Source organism: Gekko japonicus, unplaced genomic scaffold, assembly GCF_001447785.1.
Source record: "Gekko japonicus isolate JY-2015 unplaced genomic scaffold, Gekko_japonicus_V1.1 scaffold769, whole genome shotgun sequence".
Classification (NCBI taxonomy): Eukaryota; Metazoa; Chordata; class Lepidosauria; order Squamata; family Gekkonidae; genus Gekko; species Gekko japonicus.
Window position 1 is genome coordinate 413,808 of NW_015175993.1, and position 22,807 is coordinate 436,614.

The window sequence follows — 22,807 nt, forward strand, 5'->3', positions numbered from 1 at the left end:
TTCGGCTTTGAAACGGAGATGAGCACCGCAACCCTAGAGTCAGGTTCGACTGGCTTTCGAGCAAGGGAACCTTTACCTTTTTATGTTTTTCACACTCTATCTGCATATTTTGAGCAAGGCAGTTGAATCTAGGCATACAGATTCCCCACCTCCCCATATTTTCTTCCCTTTATTTTAAAGTGAGCTAGTGTGATGTAGTGGTTTGGGCATCAGCGGAAACCCCGGTTTTAATCCCTCTTCTGCTGTAAAGCTGTCCAGGTGACCCTGGTGGCCCATGACTCTCTCTCTCTGTCAGGCTCAGCTACCTCACAGGGCTATAGTGGGGATGAAATGGAGGGGGGAAGAAGGCCGTACACCCTCTTGAGCTCCCTGGAAGAAGGAGCATAACTGGAGAGATAGATTATTATAATACTGAAGTACTGAAAGATATTCAACCAAACAGGCAGGACAGCAACATAACTGGAGAGATAAATTATTATTATAAAACTGAAGTACTGAAAGATATTCAACCAAACAGCATGGTTTAGTGATCAAGAGCAGCGAACTCTAATCTGGAGAACCAGGTTTGATTCCCCACTCCTCCTCCACATGAAGCCTGCTGGGTGACCTTGGGCCAGTCACAGTTCTCTCAGAACTCTCAGCCCCAACTACCTCACAAAGTGCCTATTGTGGGAAGAGGAAGGGTAGGTGATCGTAAGCCACTCTGAGACTCCTTAAGGTAGAGAATGCAGTGTATAAAAGCCTACTTTCCGTCTTTAAAACAGTAGTCTCTAACTCTGATTTGCAGCTTAAATTGGTCTGAGATGTGTGACAACTTTCTCGTGGCGTAGTTCCGATAAGCGCAAGGCTCTTTCAACATGTATTGTAATGCTTGCAGGCAGTGATCATTTGTGTAGTGAAATTAACACCTCAGCACCCCTGTGTGCACGCTCACACACACCAAATGCCAAGGGTGTCCTCAGGAAGGCAGGCAACGGCAGTTGAGAGAGTGAGTGGATTTTAGGGATTTATTGATTGATTAATGTGTTTTTGAGTTTAACTTCAAGTGCCACACTGCCCACAGCTGACTAAGATGAAGTTGCCAGTTTCTGTGAACCACAAGTAATTCCACATGCAGTATTTGGCCGGAGCCAGAGACTGCCTGCAGATCTCAGGTTAGGAGAGATTTACATAGATGTTCAGCAGAAATAAAAAGGTATTTTCCACCCACTAGGCTACTTGTTAGCTAATTGTTCAAAGCCAGTTGGAGCCTCTGCTGCGTATGGTTATTTCTGTCAGAACCCGTTTGGTGCGCTGAAGCCCCGGCGGCTTTTGTCTGCCCCCATGTAGACATCCTGGCTGCCCAAATCCCTTGCAAACAGTTCCCCCAGAAGGTGGTAGCCGTGTTAAGCTGTGCTTCTATCAGCAAGCTGGGAGCTCTGGGCCTCTGACACAGCCCTCGGATTGCTAGCATGTTTCTCTCATTGCACCTCATTTGCATCTGGGGCATCAATTAGCATGTTTGTTGAGGCTAATTGAATGAAACTCAATCATAGCTCTTAATTGCTTGACTATGTGAAAAGAAATCACATTAATGCAGCTAATTAAGTGTATGGCAATAGATGCAACATAATTAGGAGTGAAATGTAAAAAACAAGCGGTAGCAAAAGGTGCGAGAGCCGAGGGGTGCAGGAGATTCGGGAGGCTCAGCCATCTTGTTGTTGACACGTTTGGGGAAGGGGCCCCCCAGCTTGCACGAGGTTTTTGTTCCCCGACACCGCTGAATTACGAACACAGAAAGCTCAAGATGGAAAATGTAAATGGGTTTGCAATTACTACTTTTTCAAGCTGTTGAGGGGCCGAAGATCGCACTTCTGGGGTGGGCCACTGTTGAGTGGGCTCCGGGGACTTGTTAAGTGCTGTTTAAAAGTACTTGGCTTTGAATTACCCTCAAAGCTTGTTAAAGGTCCCCCCCCCTCTTTTTTTTTCTGAGATCAGCATTTTCTACAACTAACATCTAGGGAAGTTTTTTTCTTCTTCTTCCCCGTAGCATTTGCATATCAAAATCAGTCTCTCTGTCTTCTTGTTAACAAAGCATATTACAGATGATCACGTTATCTTCATCCTTTTCTGGTGTGATCATACCATCAATCACTGTTCTTCTGAACCTGCAACATCTACAATGCCAGCTTTTATTTCTCCAGGATAGCAAGATCTGATAAGGGAATGTGTGCTGAGGTCCTGCTAGAGGGGAATTCATTTATTTATGTGCTCGATTTATATATCACACTTCTCATTTTTTAAAAAGTCCCCAAAGCAGTTTACAGCCCTGTTAGAATACGGTTTAAAAACACACACACCAAAAGAAGGAGCATAAATGATTGGCAGAAGATAAAAGCAAACCAAATCCAGCAACCGAACAGGGACAAAGTAAGGAAGGGCAGTAAGAATAAATAGTTTGATCAACATAAAATAACAACAAACAGAGCTCCCGGAAGATACTAGGGCCCTGTGGGACCTCTTACCGTTCCGCAGGGCCTGTAAGACAGAGCTCTTCCACCAGGCCTTTAGTTAAGGAGCCGCATCCAACAACTACGACCCTGTGCCCAACGCCACCATCAATAGCCTGTGCTTCGCCAAACTGTAATAACAACTGCTGACTGTATTTTTAGTATGTCTGCTGCTATTACTACCTTGCCATCGCCGTATAGGCTGATAACTAGCACTTTAAGTCTTGTTTTTATGGTTATATTTATAATTCTTGTTTTATTTGTCGAATTTTATGTAAGCCGCCCTGTGCCTGCCCTAGCGGGGAGAGCGGGGTATAAATAAATAAATAAATAGAGATAATCAGATAACAATAAAAACAGCAGAGAAAGCAACAATTGGGTGGGCCTCCTATTAAATACTGGTAAAAGTGCCCTACGTATGTAAGTGCCGTCAAGTCGCAACCAACTTATGGTGACCTCAGCAACGGGCTCTCAAGGGAAGGGAGAAGCCAAGGTGGCTTGCTAGTACCTGACTCTGCAGTCTTCTTTGGTGGTTCCCCAGCCAAGTACTGACCCTGCATAGCTTCCAAGATCGGGTGAGGTTGGGCTGCACCACGCTTTCTTCCCTCCCCAAAGTGCCTTAAACCTCAATAAAATCCCCCATCAGATTCCCGGGTGAACCAGCAGGCCTTTGTAGCACTTGGCCCACAGTGGAGAGGACGGCATTCCGCAAAGGAGAAGCCATGGGGCTGTTTTCTTCAGCTGTGAAATATTCCCTGTTATGTACTTTATATGCAGCGGTGGGATTGTTGCGTAAAACAGCATTCAAGAAATATCCCATTCATATTTTAATATTTTACCAATGTTTGGCCAAAATATTCCACTATTTTCCCCCCCCCCCCCCCCCTACAGGTTTTGATCTAGGATTTTGCTTAAAGGAACCCAGGTTGAAATCATTGTTCAGCTCTTTTCTAAAAAAGTTCCTTTGACAAGCCAGAGTAGGAACAAATTTGGAAGAGTGCTAAGGAAACTGTACATTTCATAGGGAGGAGAGCAGTTTAGTACAGAAACGAATGCAGTTTTTCATCCCTTTATGGTGATTTTTGTTAGACGTAATCTAAGCTGGCTACCAAAACTGTTGCTACGCAGTTCTCTCTGTGCACGTAGGCTTCGTGTATCGTTTGCAGCAAACTTATTTGCTGTTGTGTTCTGATGTCATCTATTGTTCTATGTGGCAGGGGAGGAGCTTTAGTGAGTCAACTGCTCACTTCTTCAGAATCTGCTCACGAAAGCTCCTACCCTGCCACAAATTTTGTTAGTCTTTAAGGTGCTACTGGACTCTTGCTCTTTTCTCCTGCTACAGACAAACACGGCCACCCATCCTGGTATATTGTTCTGATACTGTATTTTTTACATTCCCACCCCCAGAAATATGTCGTTGTTCCTTTTGATGCAGGACTATATGCAGAACGTTCATGGGAAAGAAATTGATCTTCTAAGGACCACAGTTAAAGTCCCTGGGAAAAGGCCACCCCGAGCCACATCAGCATGCGCGCCCATTTCTAGTCCCAAAACAAATGGCTTGTCCAAAGATATGAGCAGCTTGCATCTCTCACCAAATTCAGGTAAGATATTTAAAACCTGCTTCCACCGTATTCAGTGTCGTCTCCAGTTGCATTTTTCATTTTAAAAGATTGAATTAAAAGATCACCTGTCAGCATGCTTGTGAAATCGTGGCTTTATCTTCTAATGCAGGGGTCTCCAACCTGGTTGAACCTTTGAGCACTTTAAATTCTGAGAACACTGAGTGGGTGCCTTGCTGTAATGACAGCCGTAAGTGGCGTAGCCGTTGGGGCCTGGGGCCATTCACAAAGCACTAGGACAGGAGTGTCAAACTCATTTGTTATGAGGGTCGGATTTGACATAAATAAGACCTTGTTGGGCCGGGCCATGTGTGTCGTAAAATGTAATGCCAGGTAACGGAGATATAAACTTTATAAAGGACACAGACACAAGGGGTTTATTTTTACTTAAAATAAAAACATGCTTAAAATATCAGCACGCTTGCAGTATTTTGTTTATTTAACAGTGTCTGATAACTGACACCTCTTGGTCTAAATTATTGCATCAAAATTTCTGTGCCGTTGCAATCTTGAGTATGCCGTTCAGGTGTGTATCTGTAAGCTGCAAACCTATGATGACGCAGCAGCAGCAGAACTGGAAGAAGAAGCAGAAGACAGCCAGTTCCACTGCGGGCCTGAGAGAAGTCCTTCGGGGGCCTGACCCCCTCGGACCACATGTTTGAAACCCCTGCACTAGGAGGTTCCAAGACAAGTGTCCTACTGGGATGGAGACAACCCTATCCCAAATGGATGCTTCTTGCCTCCTGGGCAGATCTGGAAATCTCCTACAATGAGGTGGAAGAAAGCCAGTCCTGGCGCTTTGTTTTAGGGAAGAAAGAAGCACATCGGTGGGCTTCCCACTGAGGACTGCTGTTCCAAATAAAGAATGATAATGTTACCAACTGAAGTTCTTCTAAAAGGAGCTTCATCAAAAAAAATTCTTTGCCCTATTGCTCACCGGTGATGAGGGTTTCCTGGGAGGTAATCAGCTGAACAACATTGTTTACAAGTTGAAACTAACCAAGCTTGCTTAATATTGTATTGGCAATGGCCTCCATTCATGACTATTAATTTTATGAAACGATGGATCTATAGAAATGGGAGGTTTTGCATGGGGGGGGGGAATGTTCTTCCCCACATCTCTTCTTCTTGTGGAGTCACCAAACCTGTGCCTGAGTTGAAGCATTTCAGACGGAAGGTGGGAGCTCAAAACTTTTTCATGCTCCTGAGGCCAAAACAAGCCATCTTTCTGACAATCCCTTTTTCTGGAAGCAAAAGGGATTGTCGGAAAGATGGCTTGTTAGCATGGTGCCCCCCCCCCCATGCCAGCTTTCTGTGAGTAGAGATCTACTTTGTATTGGCGGGTCGTTGAGTTCTGGGCCCCACCAGGACCCAGGTTTGCAACTCCAGTGAAGCCTTTTTGTAGCAACCCCCCACCCCTTCAGCACACATGAGCTATCAGACCTGCAGTATGTGCCAAAGTCCTTGCTTAGGTGAAACTGAAAACAGAAGGGTTCAGAAGGCAGGGAGGAGGCCAGGATCTGGTGGAGGATGTGCATTTGTAAGTGAACAGCAAGGAGTGAAGGAGCCAATGGGGGAAAATTAAATCTGTATTTATCAAAGTGTAAGGCACTCAGCTGGATGACCTTGGGCAAGCCATAGTTCTGACAAGAGCTGCCCTTGAATCCATCTACACCAGGAAGGTCAAAAATGTACTTTTCGGTTTGGGTGAGAAGTGGGGATATAGATAGCCAATGCAGTACAGCAGCTAGAGTACTGGACTAGTAGCCAGAAGATCTGCAATGAAACCTCTGCTCACCCAATGAAGCACACTTGGTTACCTTGAGCCAGTTACTCAGCCTAAGCTACCTCAGCAGAGGTAGTTGTAAAGATAAATTTGGGAAAGGGGAGAATAGTGTGTGCTGAGCATCATCAAGAAACAACAGGATAAAAAACAGGAAAGGTTGAGGCTCTGGAACAGGGGTGAGAAGTTTCTCATTCCACTGGCTTTGTCCACAGCCTATTGTGTATCATACCAAGAACAACCTGTATGTCATCTTGCCAGTTTGGTGTAGTGGTTAAGTGTGTGGACTCTAATCTGGGAGAACCAGGTTTGATTTCACACCCCTCCCCTTGCAGCTGCTGGATGACCTTGGGCAAGCCATAGTTCTGACAAGAGCTGCCCTTGAAAGGGGAGTTCTCGAAAGGGCTCTCTCAGCCCCATCTACCTCACATGGTGTCTGTTCTGGGGAGGGGGAGGGAAAGGAGTTTGTAAGCCGCTCTGAGACTCCAAGTGAAAGGCGTGGTATAAATCCAATTTCCTCCTCCTCCTCTTCTTCTTTTTCTTCTTCATCTTTATGAATATTATTTTCAAAAAAGAGAAGGTGGGTAGAAATGGTTATCCTTAGATGTTAGGCATTGCATTGATCTCTCTTATTTTGAAATAATAGCCACAAATGCTCATAAGATAAACTTTTTTGTACTTCAGGTTAGAATGTAACTTACATCTTAGGACCTTGCCAAATATGCCCTGCTTCTGCTCTCCCCTTCTTCAACATCTCTGGTGCCCCCTCATATTGAAATCTGAAGTGGCATTGTTGAACACAGCTACATGCCCCTTTAAAGAGCTTACCTTTAAAACTAATGTGGGGTGATAATAGTTTCTGCTTACAGAATATTCGATCTTGTGCTCTCTCTGTAGATAAGGACCTCTGCATCTTTCATAGTGATAAGGTATTGCTGCATACTGACTTGGCGCTTAACGCTAAGATAAATTCCTCCTTCCACAAGACGGCCAAAATAATTCTGCCCTCCTTCCCTCTTAATCCCAGACACTTCCAGGAAAGGAACGGCATTGGCTAGATGTGAGAAGAGTCTGAGTTTTTATATGGGTGGGACAGAACCTTTAGGAAAACAGATTCTATGTTTGTTTCCTTTAGAAGGGTGCCTTTGGGAACTGTGGTCTCCATATCCACCCCAGGTAAGTGGATTTGGGGTTGCATTGTCTTGGCTTATTCATCAAGGGGGGGTTAACACCCTTTCACGGACAGCCACTCTGGCTTTGTATCAGGCCCTTCCTTTCTTAGAAGTAGTGTGTTAAGGTAGCAACCTGGAAGTTAATACTAGGGATGGGCACAGACCTGAACCTGAGCCGAAGTCCGGGATGGATTTTGCCTGGTTCAGAATTTGCGGACCGAGGTTCAGGGAAGGGGCCTTCCCCTGAACACTCACCGAGGTTTTCTGCTCAGTTCTGCTCACGTGTTTGGCACGCCACTTTTGGGTGGTGTCAGGTGCTACCCACGTCATCCAGAAGTGACACAAGTACGTCGCTGATGTCCTCACGTCACTTCCAGGTAAGGCGGGTGCATTGGTTGTGGTGTCCAACCCCACCTGGAAGTGACGCAAGCGTGTCAGGGGCTGATGTGCTTGCATCACTTCTGGATGAAGCAGGTGCGCTACGACCCGATGCCACACGAACCGGTTCAGTTTGGGTGATTTTTTTGCTCAGGGGTTTGATTCGGGGTTCAATTAGGGGCCGTCCAGTTCGCAAGCCCCATCCCTAGTTGGTACCTACCTTTACACATCACTGTGGTATTGACAGGTGGGCAACAGCAGATGCTTCAGCCACAGAGTCTTTCAGCAGGCACTTGTGACCAAGGCTTGCTAGGCCTCAAAAGATTTACGTATTGAACTCTTGACAGACTCACTTCAGCCTTCAGCTTGGTGAACTATGCCTGCATTTTTGAAGAATTAAAACCTGCCCAGGCAGAGAGTTCTATGGCTTTGGTCTGCATGCAGTTTTGAGGGTATTTTTTTAACATCTTAGATTCATGAGAAATTACTAAGCATAGAGAAGTGCTGAAGCCTTATCCTGGAGTTCTGGAGGATTTGAGGATTTTATTCTAATCCTGTGGCCTATGAACTCAGGTACAGAGATCTGAGAATAGTTTTTCCTTTGGGGAAAAAGAAGGGCCTAGAGAGACGGCTACTTTTATTTATGGTTTGTGGTTTTACCTTCCTCCTAAGGGGGAGGATTTATAAGCCTTTGTGGACTATAAATGTCTTTTGCTAATACTTCTGAGGGCTCGTGATCCTGAGTAGAGTTTGTTGTGAATTACATGTTCTGAAGTATGGAACCCCTAAGATCCGGAGGCTGGAAACATAGACCTCAAATAAGTAGACTGTAATTAATTTTATGATGGCTACTCTTCAGGCAAGTACAAATTGACAGTCATATGCAGTTTGAGTAGGATTATAATATAGAATTAAAACTGCAGATTGTGGGTTCGAGTCCTATCTGGGTCACCAATTCTGTCACAGATGTCCCTTTTGGCGAAGTTAGACAGCCCAGGATCTAGGAAGCCACCAAACTGTCAAGTTACCTTTTCCACCAGCCTATAGCCCACCAGAACAGGGGAGAATCCATTAATAGGATCCAAAGTATTTCATCCTTTTTGTGGTTTTTATTATAAAGGCATACATACACAAATACACACAAGGGTAGCAGGTTTAAGAAACAAGCATGGATAGAAAATACAACAGACTCTTCGACATTATTTGAGGCTCTCTGCCTCCCTCTTCCAATTGTTATGTCTTCTGAAGTGGAAAAACAAGTTGGAGCCACAAGGCCAGTTTTCACAAAATGTGTATATGCGAGAAAGATATCTGTTCTTTGGAAATTCAGGGATAGTTCATCAAGCTAAAGCTTGAAGTGACTCTGTCAGAGTTAGGGTTGCCAAGTCTCCGCAGGGGGTGGGGAAACCCCCTCTCAAGAGGCCCATTCCCCGCCGATGGGGATTGGGCCGGCGGGGGGACCCCACCCTCAAAGTGCCTGATGTGCCCAGCGTGAACATATCACCCGGAGGTGACGCAATCGCGTTGGGCACGTTGCGGGGAGACGCTCTATAAGCCGAGGGAAAACTCTATGTTTTCCCCTCAGATGATTGTGGCCCTGCTCCCAACGTGCACAATGCGATTGTGTCACTTCCTGGGTGCATGACGCAATTGCGCACCAAGGAGGCTACTGGGGACGTCCAGGACTCCCCCCGCTATTACAAAGGTAGGACTTGGCAACCCTAGTCAGAGTTCAGATCTTGTGAGGCCTAGCAAGCCTCTATCTGTCACACTAGGAAGAGGTAACTGGTTGACATACTTAACCAGGGATACACTTTTTTATATATTCCATTAGTAAAGATTGCCTTACCCTAGGACTAGTGAGAAGGGAAATGCATGGTAAGTGGACAAACATTCCACTGTTTCTCTTTTAGGCAGACTGAGTCTGATTATCTCAGTGACAAGGAAAACTTCCAGAGAAGCATGGAACTCCTTGATTTTAGGTCTAGACTAGGGATGGGCACGAACTGGGGAAATGGAGGTTTGTCCCTGTTCGTAGTTTGTGGGGTCTCACAAACCATGAACCTACACGAATCTTCCCTTTACTGAATTGATTTGTTTTGTGAGGTTCATGGCACAGTAGAACAGCCCCCCCCCCTGGGCTAGAGTCTCCAAACTTGCAGCAAGTCTCTAGTGACTTTCCTTTACCTGCCTTCCAAGTTTGGTGAGGATTGGTTTGGGGGCGGGGGCAAGTTATAGTCCCCCAAAGCAGGTGCCCCCAGGAAAGTACTGTCTGGGGAAATCACACCCACAGGTTTAGGAGTATGTCAAACTGACCTTGTGCAAGCTAAAGGCATCAGACTCACAAAGGACCTCCCAGGGATGCCCCTCGACCTGCCCTCCAAGTTTGGTGAGAATTGGCTGCTGGGGGGGGAGTGAATAGTGGCCCCCCAAAGGAGGTGCCCCCAGGAAAGTGCTGTCTAGGGAAATCACAGCTGCAAGTTCAGGAGGAGTGTGTCGAACAGTTCCCTTGCAAGCTAGAGGCATCTAACTTGCAGATTTCCCTGGGATGCCCCTCTACCTGCCCTCCAAGTTTGGTGAAGATTGACGGGGGGGGCAAGTACTGCCCATCTCCTCATCGTAGACATTGTTGCTGAAGATGGGCAATCCTTCTCCTTGGGCCTGGGAGGTGGCCACCCACCTGCCTCCCCCTGGTGATAGGGTTTGGGGGGTGGCCCGCCACACTCCCCCTTGGGCCTGGGAGGCAATCACTTGCCCACCACATCATTGTGGAGATGGATTCTCAGGGTGGCGAACCCTTCCCCTCGGGCCCAGGAGGTAGTCACCCCCCACCTCCTCATTGTAGATGTTGTTGCTGTAGATGGGCAGTCCTTCTCCTTAGGGCCAGGAGGCGGTCACCCACCCACCTCCCCATGGGTGACAGGGTTTCTGGGGGGGGGCAAACCTTTCCCTTGGGCCCAGGAGGCAGTTACCTGGCCGCCTCTTCATTGTAGACACTGTTGCTATAGATGTTCAGTTCAGTTTATTTCTATTACTGTCCTTAGACCAGATATGCTTACAGATATGTGTGTGTGTGTGTGTATAACAGATAAAGCATTCCAGAAAATTTAAAAACTAGTATAAAAATGTAAAATATAAAATAAAATGCTTCCAAGTAAAATGCATCCAAGACTACCATAAAAGTTACACTTGCAACTAACCGCTAAACAATTTCCGTGACCTAAGTATCACCTTACAAAACCTGGCTACTTGATGAGTAATCTTGGAGTTGCTATAGATGGGTAAACCTTGGGTGCAGTCAAACAAGCTCACGTGTATGGGTGGATGTTTGATGAAGTACAGGATTGCATAGGTGGATGCTGGTCCATGAGGTAGGTGTTGTGCTATAAGGTAGATCTTGTTTCACGAGGTGGGTGTTGTCCTATCAGGTAGATATTGGTCTGTTAGGTGTGAGGCATGTGTTTTTGTTATGAAGTGGATGTTGTTTGGGTTGTGTGTTGGTCCTGCCCACCACCACCTGGCATAAGCGGGTATGTGAACCCAAACACTGAGGAGATGGAATGCAACAATGTCTTCAGTGAGGGAGGCAAGCTGGAGACGTGTGGATGTGGATGGGGGGGGGAGGGCTGGAAGTGCCAATTCATTGGTTGGACACAAGGAGGTAGATGTGGATGAGGAGAGACTGGAAGTGATGATTCTTGGTGGGACACAACTTGTAAGGAGGAGGCATTCACAAATCTCAGTGAGTTAGAGTGTGGGTCCTCAGATGAGGAACCTGGCAACTAACCTCTGCTTGGCTTTAGCAGAAGGACAGGTGGTGGCTCAGATCCCTTAAACCAACAGACACCCATGGAGACCCAAAACCTTAACAGACATGTGTGGACGGGAGGGAGACGGGAAGTGCTGATTCTTGGTGGGACACAAGTTGTGAGGAGGCAGACATGGACGGGGGGAGGCTGGAAGAAAGGATTCTTGGGGAGATGTGACTTGTGAGGAGGCAGACATGGACAGGGGGAGACCAGAAGCGCCAATTCTTGGTCGGGAGGGAGACGGGAAGTGCTGATTCTTGGTGGGACACAACTCGTGAGGAGGCAGGTGTGGATAGGGTGGGGTTGGAAGCGACAATTCTTGGTAGGACACAACATGTGAGGAGGCAGATGAGGGCAGGGAGAGGTTGGAAGTGCCAATTCTTGGTGGGACACAAGTCGGGAGGAGGCAAGCGTGGATGGCAGAGGCTGGAAACGCTGAGTCCGGGGCGGGGGGGGCGAAAGCCTGAAGAGGCATATGTGGGGGGGGGGAGTGGCGACATCCAGAATCCATCTTCCCAAGAGGGTGAGCCAGTGAATGGCAGAATGGCCCTTGAGCCAAAAGGAGACCTGCCAAGACCTGTAGCTTACTGGGGCTCCTCTGGGTTTGGCCATTGCCTGAACTTTCCTGCCTTCAGACAATGTTGTATACTTATGATCTTCAAAAGGGTCAGCAACAGAAAAGTATACCTGGCAACTAACCCTCTGCTTGGCTTTAGTAGAAGGACAGGTGGTGGCTCAGATCCCTTAAACCAACAGGCACCCATGGAGACCCAAAACCTTAACAGACATGTGTGGATGGGAGGGAGACAGGAAGTGGGACACAAGTTGTGAGGAGGCAGACATGGAAAGGGGGAGACCAGAAGCGCCAATTCTTGGTGGGACACAACTCGTGAGGAGGCAGGTGTGGATTGGAAGCAACAATTCTTGGTAGGACACAACATGTGAGGAGGCAGATGTGGGCAGGGAGATGCTTGAAGGAATAAATACATTTATTTAGAATAGCTATATCTATTTAATTCTGAGGTCCTGAAAAAAGAGGAGAATAAAGGGTTTAAAGTGGGCATCAGTTAAGTATCTCTAGGGAAGGAATACCAGAGATTGGACACCTCCACAGACAATGACCTGGGCCTAGTTGTCACACACAGAAGATTCAAAAGGCAAGCAGATTGATATAGGAGTAGTCAGTCCTTTGAACACGTGAAGCTGAATCAGACTATTGGTCCATCAAGTCAGTATTGTCTACTCAGACTGACAGCTGGTGTCCAGGTTCCTTTCACATCACCTTCTACTTGATCCTTTTACCTGGGGACGCTGGGGACTGACCCTGGGATCTTCTGCATAAGCCACAGCCCCTTTTAGATCTTTCCGCTAAAACCAGCACGTTGAATTGTGCTTGTAAACAAATTGGGATCCAGTTGGCCAGTCCTGTTAAACTGGCTGCCACATTCTGGACTGAATGAAGTTTCGAGTCATCAGAGGGCAACCTTTGTACAACATATTGCAGCAATCTGAACAGGATTATCTTTATCTAGGAGAGGCTGTAGTTGGCGTGCCAGTAGCTGGTCCAGTCCCTGCTCTGGACTTCTTGGCTTCCATGGCAACCATGGGATTGTCTCTGGTTGTTATGGCCCCAACACATGCATTGATCCACTGTTTTCTACTGAGCAGGTTTCTGGTGGATCTGTTGGAAAAGAAAGAAAACCTTTGTCAGGGTCAGAGTGTTATCTACTAAAGGCTCTCCAGTCCGCAGAGATGGGTCCCCAGTTACGGTGGAAGCTCATGGAGCCAATGGGTTTCCTGAATGATTCCTGTGCTACCAAGGTCTTCATTTATTGTACATTCATTATGATATTTAACAACACTGGAGTATCCTACAATATGTGTTAATGGCACAGCCATCATTAACTATCATTAATACATCTAGCGGCTGTTATCTGTTAACTCTGTGTGACACATTGGACATGGTACAAAAATGAGAAGTTTCTGGCTTCCTAAATGAGAATTTCATATCTTATTAATCTTGATCATCAAGGAAAGCTATGCAATGGCCATTAGTAAGCTTATTTTACGCTAAAGTGCTTAGAATCAGATTAAGCTGTAATGGCTGCCTTCGTATGCTTCTTTTAAAAGGGGATAATTTAAGTGATACTAACCCTCTTTCTCAAAGTGTTGTACTTTTACATAGACTTCTCATAGTCTCTGGATGATCACTCACAATGTGTTGTCACAGATGGGAGAATGAGGGTTAAAGTAGATATACTAACTGCAAAAGCCATAAAGATCTAGTTTTTAAAAGTTCCAAACAACTTTTTGGGGAGGATTGGGTTGTACAAGCAGCCGGGGGAAGGGTAGGGGGTGTTCAGTCCTTTCCTCCATGCCATTTTCTCGATCTGAACCTCTCTGCCTTAAGTGTGTATCCCCTCCCATGCTCTTGTTAGCCCTGGTAAGGTCAAAAAAATGGTTCCTATATGCATCAAGAAGACAAAAGTAATGAATACTGGGTATTTATGCAACTTTAAGGTAGGGCTGTGGTGGCTCAAGTGGTTAAGACCGGAAGATTGGTAGTTCAGCAGTTCGAGACCCGAGTGCCGCATGATGGAGTGAGCTCCCGTCTCTGGTCCCAGCTCCTGCCAACTTAGCAGTTCAAAAGCAAGAAATTGCAAGTAGATAAATAGGTACCGCTTCAGTGGGAAGGTAAGAGCATTCCGTGCGCCTCGGCAACTAGTAATGCTGGCCACATGACCACAGAAACATCTTTGGACAGCGCTGGCTCTTCAGCTTGGAAACGGAGATGAGCACCGCAACCCTAGAGTCAGATTCGACTGGCTTTCGAGCAAGGAAATACCTTTACCCTAAGGCTCATGATGACAAAATTGAAGTTGTTAAACATTTTCTGTCCCTTGGCACAATCATCAACCAAAGCAGGGGACTGCAACCCAAAACTCAGGAGGCTGATACTAGGAGGGGCAGCCATGAAGGAGCTAGAACTGATTCTTAAGAATGTGGCACTGGTGACCAAGATCAAGATGATTCATACTATGGTGTTTTCCAGCACTATGTATGGATGTGATAGTTGGACAGTGAAGAAAGCCGACAGGAAGAAAATTGGTTCGTTTGAAATGTGGTGTTGGAGGAGTTTTATAGATACCATGGACCGCCAGAAAAGACAAACAAGTGGGCTGTAGATCAAATCAAGCCTGAACTCTCCCTAGAAGCTAAAATGACTAAACTGAGGCTATCATACTTTGGTCACATTGAGGAATTTCACATTACCCTTTTTAACCCGTTTTGAAGCCGTTTTTGATCCGTCATGGAGTAAACCGGTATAGGGCTGCCATTTCACACATGGCTTTCCCCTTCCGGTAAAGAGCTGGATCTGAGGCAGTTTGCCATTTCAGACTGCACCGCTTTTCCCCGCTTTTTCCCCACCGTTTTTCGCCCGCGTGGGCGATCTCTGGCTTTTTTTTTTTGAAACGTTCGTTTTATAGCGCTATAGCACTACAACAAAATACTCCAGCCATTCCAATGGCGTTGATATACTGCTGTTCCGTTATAGCGCTATAACGCTATAAAGTGAACGCTCAAAAAAAAAAGCCGGAGATCACCCGCGTGGGCGAAAAATGGTGGGGAAAAGCGCATCGGAACCGGGAGAGGAAACTGAAGACTACTTGGAAGTCTTCTGTTCCTAAACGGGACAGAAGCGTTTGTGTCTGAAATTACAAATATATTCCGGTAGGGAACCGGTTCTAAAACGGTTCTGTCTGAAATGACAGACCAGAAACCGTTTGGGAACCGTTCCTCTTCTGGATTATATCGTCTGTCTGAAAATTCCTCATTATGATAAAACAAGAGTCACTGGAAAAGACAATGCTAGGAAAAGTTGAAGGCAGCAGGAAAAGAGGAAGACCCAACATGAGATGGATTGACTCAATCAAGGAAGCTGCAGCCCTCAGTTTGCAAGACCTGAGCAAGGCTGTTAACAATAGGACATTTTGGAGGCTGTAAGTCGGGAGTGACCTGATGGCACTTAACATACACTCGCATATGCTGTCCTCCTCCCATGGTGTGCCTACATTACTGTGGAAATTGGGTTCCTTTTTCAGCCGTACAACTGAAGAAGATTGCTTTGAAATGTCTGGCATACCTGGGAAGGACGTTTTCAGCTGTTAGAAGTTTATTTGTGCTTTGGGACTTCCTCTGCCTGTTTTGTGGACTTTGAGGTCTTTTGGACACTATTCTAGTCAAAGGATATGGAGGACTCTCTTGTTGGATATTTCCCACTATCATCAAATTGAATTTTGAATCTGCAAATAGTGTTTTCGAATTTGTGGCCACCAATTCTATTGTATTTTCAATTTATTGTTATTGTATTGCAATAGGCTGATGTCTACTGTTTACTTATGAAAGTTGTGTCTCTTTTGATGGTCTGCCCTTGCGGTTTATATTTTTGCATACTACATATGTTTGGGGTCCCTGTTGTTTGGTCCTCCTCCCATGGAACAAATAACTACACTTTGGTTGAGAAAATGGAACAAGTGGAAAGGCTTGAGATAGATCTCCTGCCGCAGCTTTTCTAATCAGGTTCGCACCCTCTGCCAAACACCTTCATTTAATTTTAAAGGATTGTGATTATTAAATTTCCTGCATCACATCTGTCTGAGCCAGTAGTGTTGATTATTAGATTTTTTTGACTGTTTGAAGATATTGCCTTGATTAAAACATAAGGCTAAACTGTGGTTTCCAAACGTCCGTTCAGCTAAGCCACGGTGGCTGACAAACCAGAATCTCCAACAGTGGTTTGAAACTGACTTACAAACCACAGCTAATGTTCTTCCTGACAGCTGCTTAATCACTGAGAGAAGGGAGCAGACAGAAATAAAACCCTCCCGGCAGACCTCACTGGCACTTTCCCAAAGTGTGCCCCACCTTCAGGCCAGGCCAGCCTTTTCTTCATGCCAAGGCCACTTCGAGGTTAAACAAAATGACCATCTGGAAATTCAGCCAGGGATTTGCTGCAGCATGAGTGTTTTCATCTATATGGCTAAAAAACAACTACCACCACCACCATCCTAGGCATTTATTATGTGATGCAGTTATATGGGAGGATGCAGCTAATGTAAAATGGAAGAGAGATCTTTGTTTGGGCTAGCCTTTGAGAATTCTGGTGGGCGGTGCATAAAAAGGTCAGAAGCACAACCCCTGGGTTGTTACTTATTTGCTTGATTCATAATTTTCACCCCACTTTTCCGAAAGCGACTTAGTAAAATCCATTCAAAAATACTCCCAAATTAACATCGCACAGAGCTGCTGGCCGATGTTTCAGTGTTCTCTCCTTGGTCCTCCAGGCCTTCTTGCTACTGCTGCTCTGGCTCTTGTTCTGCCTTCAGGGTGATGGGTTAATATCCTCAGCTCAAGAGGAGTCTAGACTTGAGAGGGGGAGTTGATCTGAATGCCTCTTCGCCTTCTATACATGTATGTATGTATGCCTGGCCTGGGTGGGTCTCAAAATTCTGATGTACTGTTACTTCTGAGCCACGCTGTAGAAGAAGAAGAGAAGAGATTGGATTTATACCTCGCCCTTCACTCGGAGTTTCAGAGTGGCTTACAAACTCCTTTCCCTTCCCCTCCCCACAACAAACACCCTGTGAGGTAGTTGGGGCTGAGAGAGCTCTTGACAGAAACTGCTCTTTCAAGGACAGCTGTGCCAGAGCTTGTGACTGACCTAAGGTCACATCAGCAGGTGCAAGTGGAGGAGTGGGGAATCAAACCCGGTTCTCCCAGATTAGAGTCCACGCACTTAACCACTACACCAAACTGGCTCTTTCTGTAGAGAAATGCTCTCCACCCTAGAATTCACCGAAGTCATTCAACTGGGTTACTACTCAGTTTTGGTACCCATGGGGAGTAAGGGAAAGGAGCGGTATCACCAAGCAGAAGCTCAGGGCAGCTGCAAGGATTTCTGACCTCCTGGGACCCCAAAGGAATGGGGCTTGAGAGCCCATTCTTCCACAGATGCTATAGGCACTCCTTACCTATGCAGTCTTCTTTGTTACCTGCCCACAGTGACTTTTCTAAGCAAACCTGAATTCCGTATGCTCTCTAGACCATTCATTCTCCACTTGTGTTCAGTTTTAGTTGAATATGGCTAGCCCTGCGCATGCACAAACATGCACAAAAATGGACTTGATCAGAGAGCCTGAGTGTGAGATCTGCATCCATTCTGGGACAAGTGGTTGTTTCTGACATGCGGTAACATCCAAGCTGAATTAGTTGCAAAGCTGCCCAGGCTAGCCTGATCTCATCAGATCTTGGAAGCTAAACAAGGTCGGTTTTGGTGAGTTCTTGGATGGGAGACCACCAAGGGTTGCTTCACAGAGGTCCCTGCCACACGGCAGGGAATAAGACGCTTGTACTGCGGCTAATGTGAGCCGTAGCAAAGTTGGGACGGCGCGGCGGGATCTCACAGATCCCCCGAGCCGCGCCGCAACGCTCCCCGGCACAACCCGATGCCGGGGGGAACGAGACGGTGGGAAGGGGAGCCTGGCGAACTGCGCATGCTCACACATGCGCAGTTCGGCCAGGAGCCGGGGATGCGCCGGCGCAAGGACGCGCCGGCGATCTCACGGCCAGCGTTGCTGCGGCCCTTCAGAAAGAACCACCTTGGGAGGTGGTTCTTTTTTGGCACAGAGCAACACTGGAAGGGACGGATCCGACACACTCCCCAGATGCTGAGGTGGGATCGCGCCGGTTTGCTCCGCCCCCGTTCCGTCCCGCTCCCGGCCCAAATGGGCTCGTATGAACAGGGCCAGAGTCAGGCAACAGCAAACCACCATAAGTCGGCTGCAGGTTGATGGTACCTTCCACCACCGTTTCCACTGCCTTAGGAATGAAGAGTTCTTCAAGTTAGGTGCAACCCCTTAATGCGTTCATACAGGGCTTTTTCAACAAAGGTTGCTATTTAAAGTCAATACCAATCAAAGTGAAATTATTAAGTATGTTGCTTAGTGATAATAACTATGTGAATTTGTACTAACTCATTGCATTCTGGATCGAGGGCGTTTGTTCGGCGACACTGCATTTTATATATTTTTATCTGTTAAGCATCTTGTGCTCAACATCTCAATTTCCCTGTTGATTTATGTGGAAGTATTCAGTCAGGGAAATAATTTTTTCATATCCTTTTTTTATTATATATAAAGTTTAGTCAAGCAACTGTAAGAGCAACAACAAGTCAAAATGAAGATATGCATAACATTCACTGATCCTTCACCTATCCAGGCCCGTAACCAGGATTTTTTAATTCAGGGGGACCTTTAAATAAGTCAGGGGGGACTCTCCACACATACACCCAAGTCTGGGAGCATCCCATAGAAGCCCCCGGTCTCTCATACAAGCCACCAAGGGAGGGGCATAGTGAAGGGTTGAGCCTCCGCTTGCCACACAGCCTGAAACATCTCTCTCCACCTAGCTCAGCAAAACGTCAGGAGGCCGGTGACCAGTAAGTCGGGGAACCAAGCCCCAAGACGCCCCACTGTAGCTACGGGCCTGCACCTATCGCATTGAGAACTGTACATATGGTTGTACGTTGTCTCAAGGTCTGATATTCCAGTCTATAATAGAGTCCATTTTTTAGTGAACCTCTTAGACTGAGAATTAATACCCATTCTCAAGTAGCATGTTATGTTTAACACCAGTGCCGTATCCCAGATTGTTTTGAACTGCTCTGCTAAAGAGAGCACAGTATCTTTTCTCCCACTTGGAAGCAATAGAAATCTGAGCAGCAGTAATCAAATTTATAATTATCTCCTTGTCTTATTACTTCTCCTTTGTCATTTAAATATCGGGCAACGTTGAGGATCCCTCGAGAATTTTTTTTTTAAAAAAAAAACTGCTTTCCCTGCTTTTTTAAACCTGCTTTCAAGAGCCAGTTTCGTGCAGTGGTTAAGTGTGCGGACTGTAATCTGGGAGAACCGGGTTTGATTCCCCACTCCTCCACTTGCAGCTCCTGGTGTGACCTTGGGCAAGCCATAGTTCTGACAAGAGCTGTCCTTGAAAGGGCAGTTCTTGAAAGAGCTCTCTCAGCCCCACCTACCTCACAAGGTGTCTATTGTGGGGAGGGGAAGGGGAAGGAGTTTGTAAGCCACTCTGAGACTCCCGAGTGAAGGGCGGGGTATAAATCCAATCTCTTCTTCTTCTTCTTCTGTATGCCTTTCCTAGGTACTTGAAGAAGGCTGCCTGTGGTATAGCATATGCACTCCCTACAGAAAGTCCAAGATTGTAAATCCTGGCATCTCTTTGGTCCTAGGATATGGCTGGAGGGCTCACAACACAGCAGCCTTGCTGAGCCTAAGAATGTTTGGGTCGAGTCAGTGTACAGATGAGTCATCTCATAGAAGTCGATTGGTATGCCACTTTGAACACCGTGATGGAAGAAAGGCAGGATATAAACCAATGCACTTTTTGAGATAGACCCTTCTCCACCTGATATCCTGGAGAGCTGCTAGTTATCAAATAGTCCACAAAGCTAGACAGATTGGTGGTCTGACACAGTATTAAGCAGCTTCGTAGGTAGTAGGTAGAGGGATACTGGAAAGTACTCTATTGATTAAAGGGTCTTAACGTCTTTCCTCTCGAACCCTGTAGCACCCCAAGTGGCCGGCTGGCCCGGTTACTTACAAGGAAGCCCTCGAAACAGCTTTCACTGAGAGGCATCCGTTCTTCTCAAGGGCCCCTTGCCTTAAGATTGTTTCAAGCAGCTAGGAGCTTCAGTGGCGAAACCTTTTTCTTCTAGAAATCCTCTCAGAAGTTCTGTTCAAAAGAAGAAGAAGAAGAGGGGCCGAGAAGAAAAGAGAGGCAGAAGTTGGAAGAGAGAAAAGTCTTTTCCCTTCAGAGGTGACTGCTCGAGAACTTGTCAGAGAGAACCTGTCAGCCTCCCAAAACGAGGCATTTGAAACACCCCCTGTGAGGAGAAAAGATGGCACAGTACTTGGCTGCCACCCGCTCAGGCCTACAATTGAATTCCTTCTCTTGTGTTTTCAGCTCTCCCAAACCCAGTAGATATCTCGGCGTACATGGAAAAGAGAGGCAAGGCACTATTTATATAAATATTGATACCCTTTCTCCAAGGATTGAAGGTGGTTATTATAATGCCAAGTGGCAAAAAATGCAATAAAATCACATAAATGTTTCCATGGAAAAAAGTTGAAGGTGTGTCGGCAAGATCACTTCTGTCATCAGCGATCTCTCCTCAAAAACTGGGAACCCCCAGTGAGCAACCTGAGCCATAAATTGATCTTTCACCATGCTAACTGTTTCAGGGATGTCCTGGAACTCCATCAAGCACTTTACGTCTGTATCATGAGCAGTACTGATGCCCCAAGCCAGTTTTCGGCCTTTCTGCACTGTGAGATTTATTGAGATCAGTTGGTAGGTGTGCCGCTGTATTGAAAGGGTGCAGGGGTCTTTCAATGTTGTCACGTCCCTTATTGTGACTAATGTTCAATGGCTAACGGTGAATAAGTTGAAACTGAACTCTGACGATATGGAGGTGCTACATTTTGGGAGGTCTTGGAGGACTCTGCTTTTGATGGGATCCAGCTGATGCTGGCTCACTAAGTTAAGAATCTAGGGGTTATACTGGATCCATCATTATTGCCGGAGAAGCAATAGCTACACACACACACACACAAGCTTTCTTCCATCTTCGTTTAGCCCAGAAAATGGTTCCCTACCCTGAACTTAGCTGATTTGGCCATGTGGATCCATGCAATGGTTCCCTTGAGACTATACTGTAATGCACTCTATATAGATCTGCCCTTAAAATTAACTTGGAAACTCCAGTTGGTACAGAATGCTGCACTCTGCTTAATATTAGGCACTAGGTAGAGCAGGCATGTCACACCTGTTCTGCAGACACTTCATTGGTTACGGATTAGTTATGGGCCTTGAAGCCACATGTCTGCAGAATCACCTCTTCTTCTATGCTGCAGAGCAAAAACTTCACTTATCCAAGCAAAGCCTTTAAAGGTGCCACCTTACAAAATGGGTAAGGTCAGCAACTGCCTGTTCACATGCATTTTGTGTGATGGCTCACACCTTGTGCAACGGCCTCCCCAAGGAGATCAGAAAGGCTCCCACGCTCCTATCATTTAGCAGGGTGTACGAAACAAGAGGGCATTTTATAAAGGGATGAGAACTGTAGCAGACTGCAACAGACCAGAAAGGTACCCCAGAAAGAGCCAGTTTGGTGTAGTAGCTAAGAGCGTGGACTCTAATCTGGGAGAACTGGGTTTGGTTCCCCACTTCTCTACATGCAGCTGCTGGTGTGACCTTGGGTCAGTCACAAGTTCTCTCAGAGCTGTTCTCTCAAGGACAGTTCTGGAGAGAGCTCTCACAGCCCCACCTGCCTCACAGGCAATGTTCCCTCTAAGCTGTGGAGTCTTGTGAGCAAAAATTCTACTTTGTGAGCTCCTGGGATTAAAGTTGTGAGCGAGCCAATTTGGCTCCTGCATAAATTAGTTTGCTCCGGAGCCATCCTTCCTGAGCGGAGGCAAAATTGTGTGAGCTGGAGACTAAAAGACTGTGAGCTAGCTCACACTAACTCAGCTTAGAGGGAACACTGCTCACAGGGTGTATGTTGTGGGGAGGGGAAGGGAAGGGGATTGTAACCCACTCTGAGACTCCTTCGGATAGTGAAGGGCAGGGTATAAATCCAATTTCCTCTTCCTCCTCCTCTTCTTCCTCTTCCTCCTCTTCTTCTTCTTTGGAATACAGCGATCATTGTAGGTATCTTGCTTATACTGCAGTCTTCTACCTTGCCGTTTCGACTTTCTGCATTGTTCACTGATTGTCGTTGTGTTTTCCGATTGCATCATTTCATATTTTGTAACCTGCCCGGAGTCTCAGTGAGAAAAGCAAGCGATAAATAAAGTAAATAAAAATGAATGCATAATAGTGTTTTTAAAAACTTTTTACTTTAATGTGTTTTTCAGGAAAATTCGAAATAGCAAGTTCGTAACGTGCTAACAAATATGTGGATATATTACATAAAACAGGAAGATTATGCATTAATGTTGCAACTAACAATTTAACAGGCTAAACAATAAAAGAAATAAACTCTCCATATGTTAGTTTCTATTGCTTTCCAACTGCTGACACTGTAGGAAATGATTTGATTTGACTTGATTTATTTGATTTTTATCCCGCCCTCCCAGCCAAGGCCAGCTCAGGGCGGCTTACAAAAACAGGATAAAATTCCGACAATACATATAAAATCACAACACCAATTAATATAAATACAATGTTAAAACCAGCTCATAATAAAGTGCTAACATAACTTCCTCATTTTAAATCAGCTCCTTGGTCTGCTTCAATTGTCTTGGGTGATTTGCTTGGACAGTAATTAAAGGGTCCAGTAATTTAGGTATAGAGCTAAAATATTGCTGGAAAACTGTATCTGGTTGGAATTGCTGTGTCCATGTGGTTACTGTGGTGGTGGTTGTTGTTAATAATAATAATAATAATAATAATAATAATAATAATAATAATAATAATA

The 22,807-nt window shown here is 45.9% G+C and overlaps 1 protein-coding gene across 2 annotated transcripts in view; it reads left to right on the forward strand.

The window, feature by feature from the left end:
* LOC107123193 (arf-GAP with GTPase, ANK repeat and PH domain-containing protein 1-like) overlaps positions 1–22,807 on the forward strand; it is a 440,455-nt gene that overhangs the window by 228,537 nt on the left and 189,111 nt on the right. For both annotated transcript variants that reach the window (XM_015426385.1, XM_015426386.1), the window contains exon 11: positions 3,925–4,093. In XM_015426385.1, the coding sequence (XP_015281871.1) occupies positions 3,925–4,093 (169 nt within the window). The remainder of the gene's footprint in view (positions 1–3,924; positions 4,094–22,807) is intronic.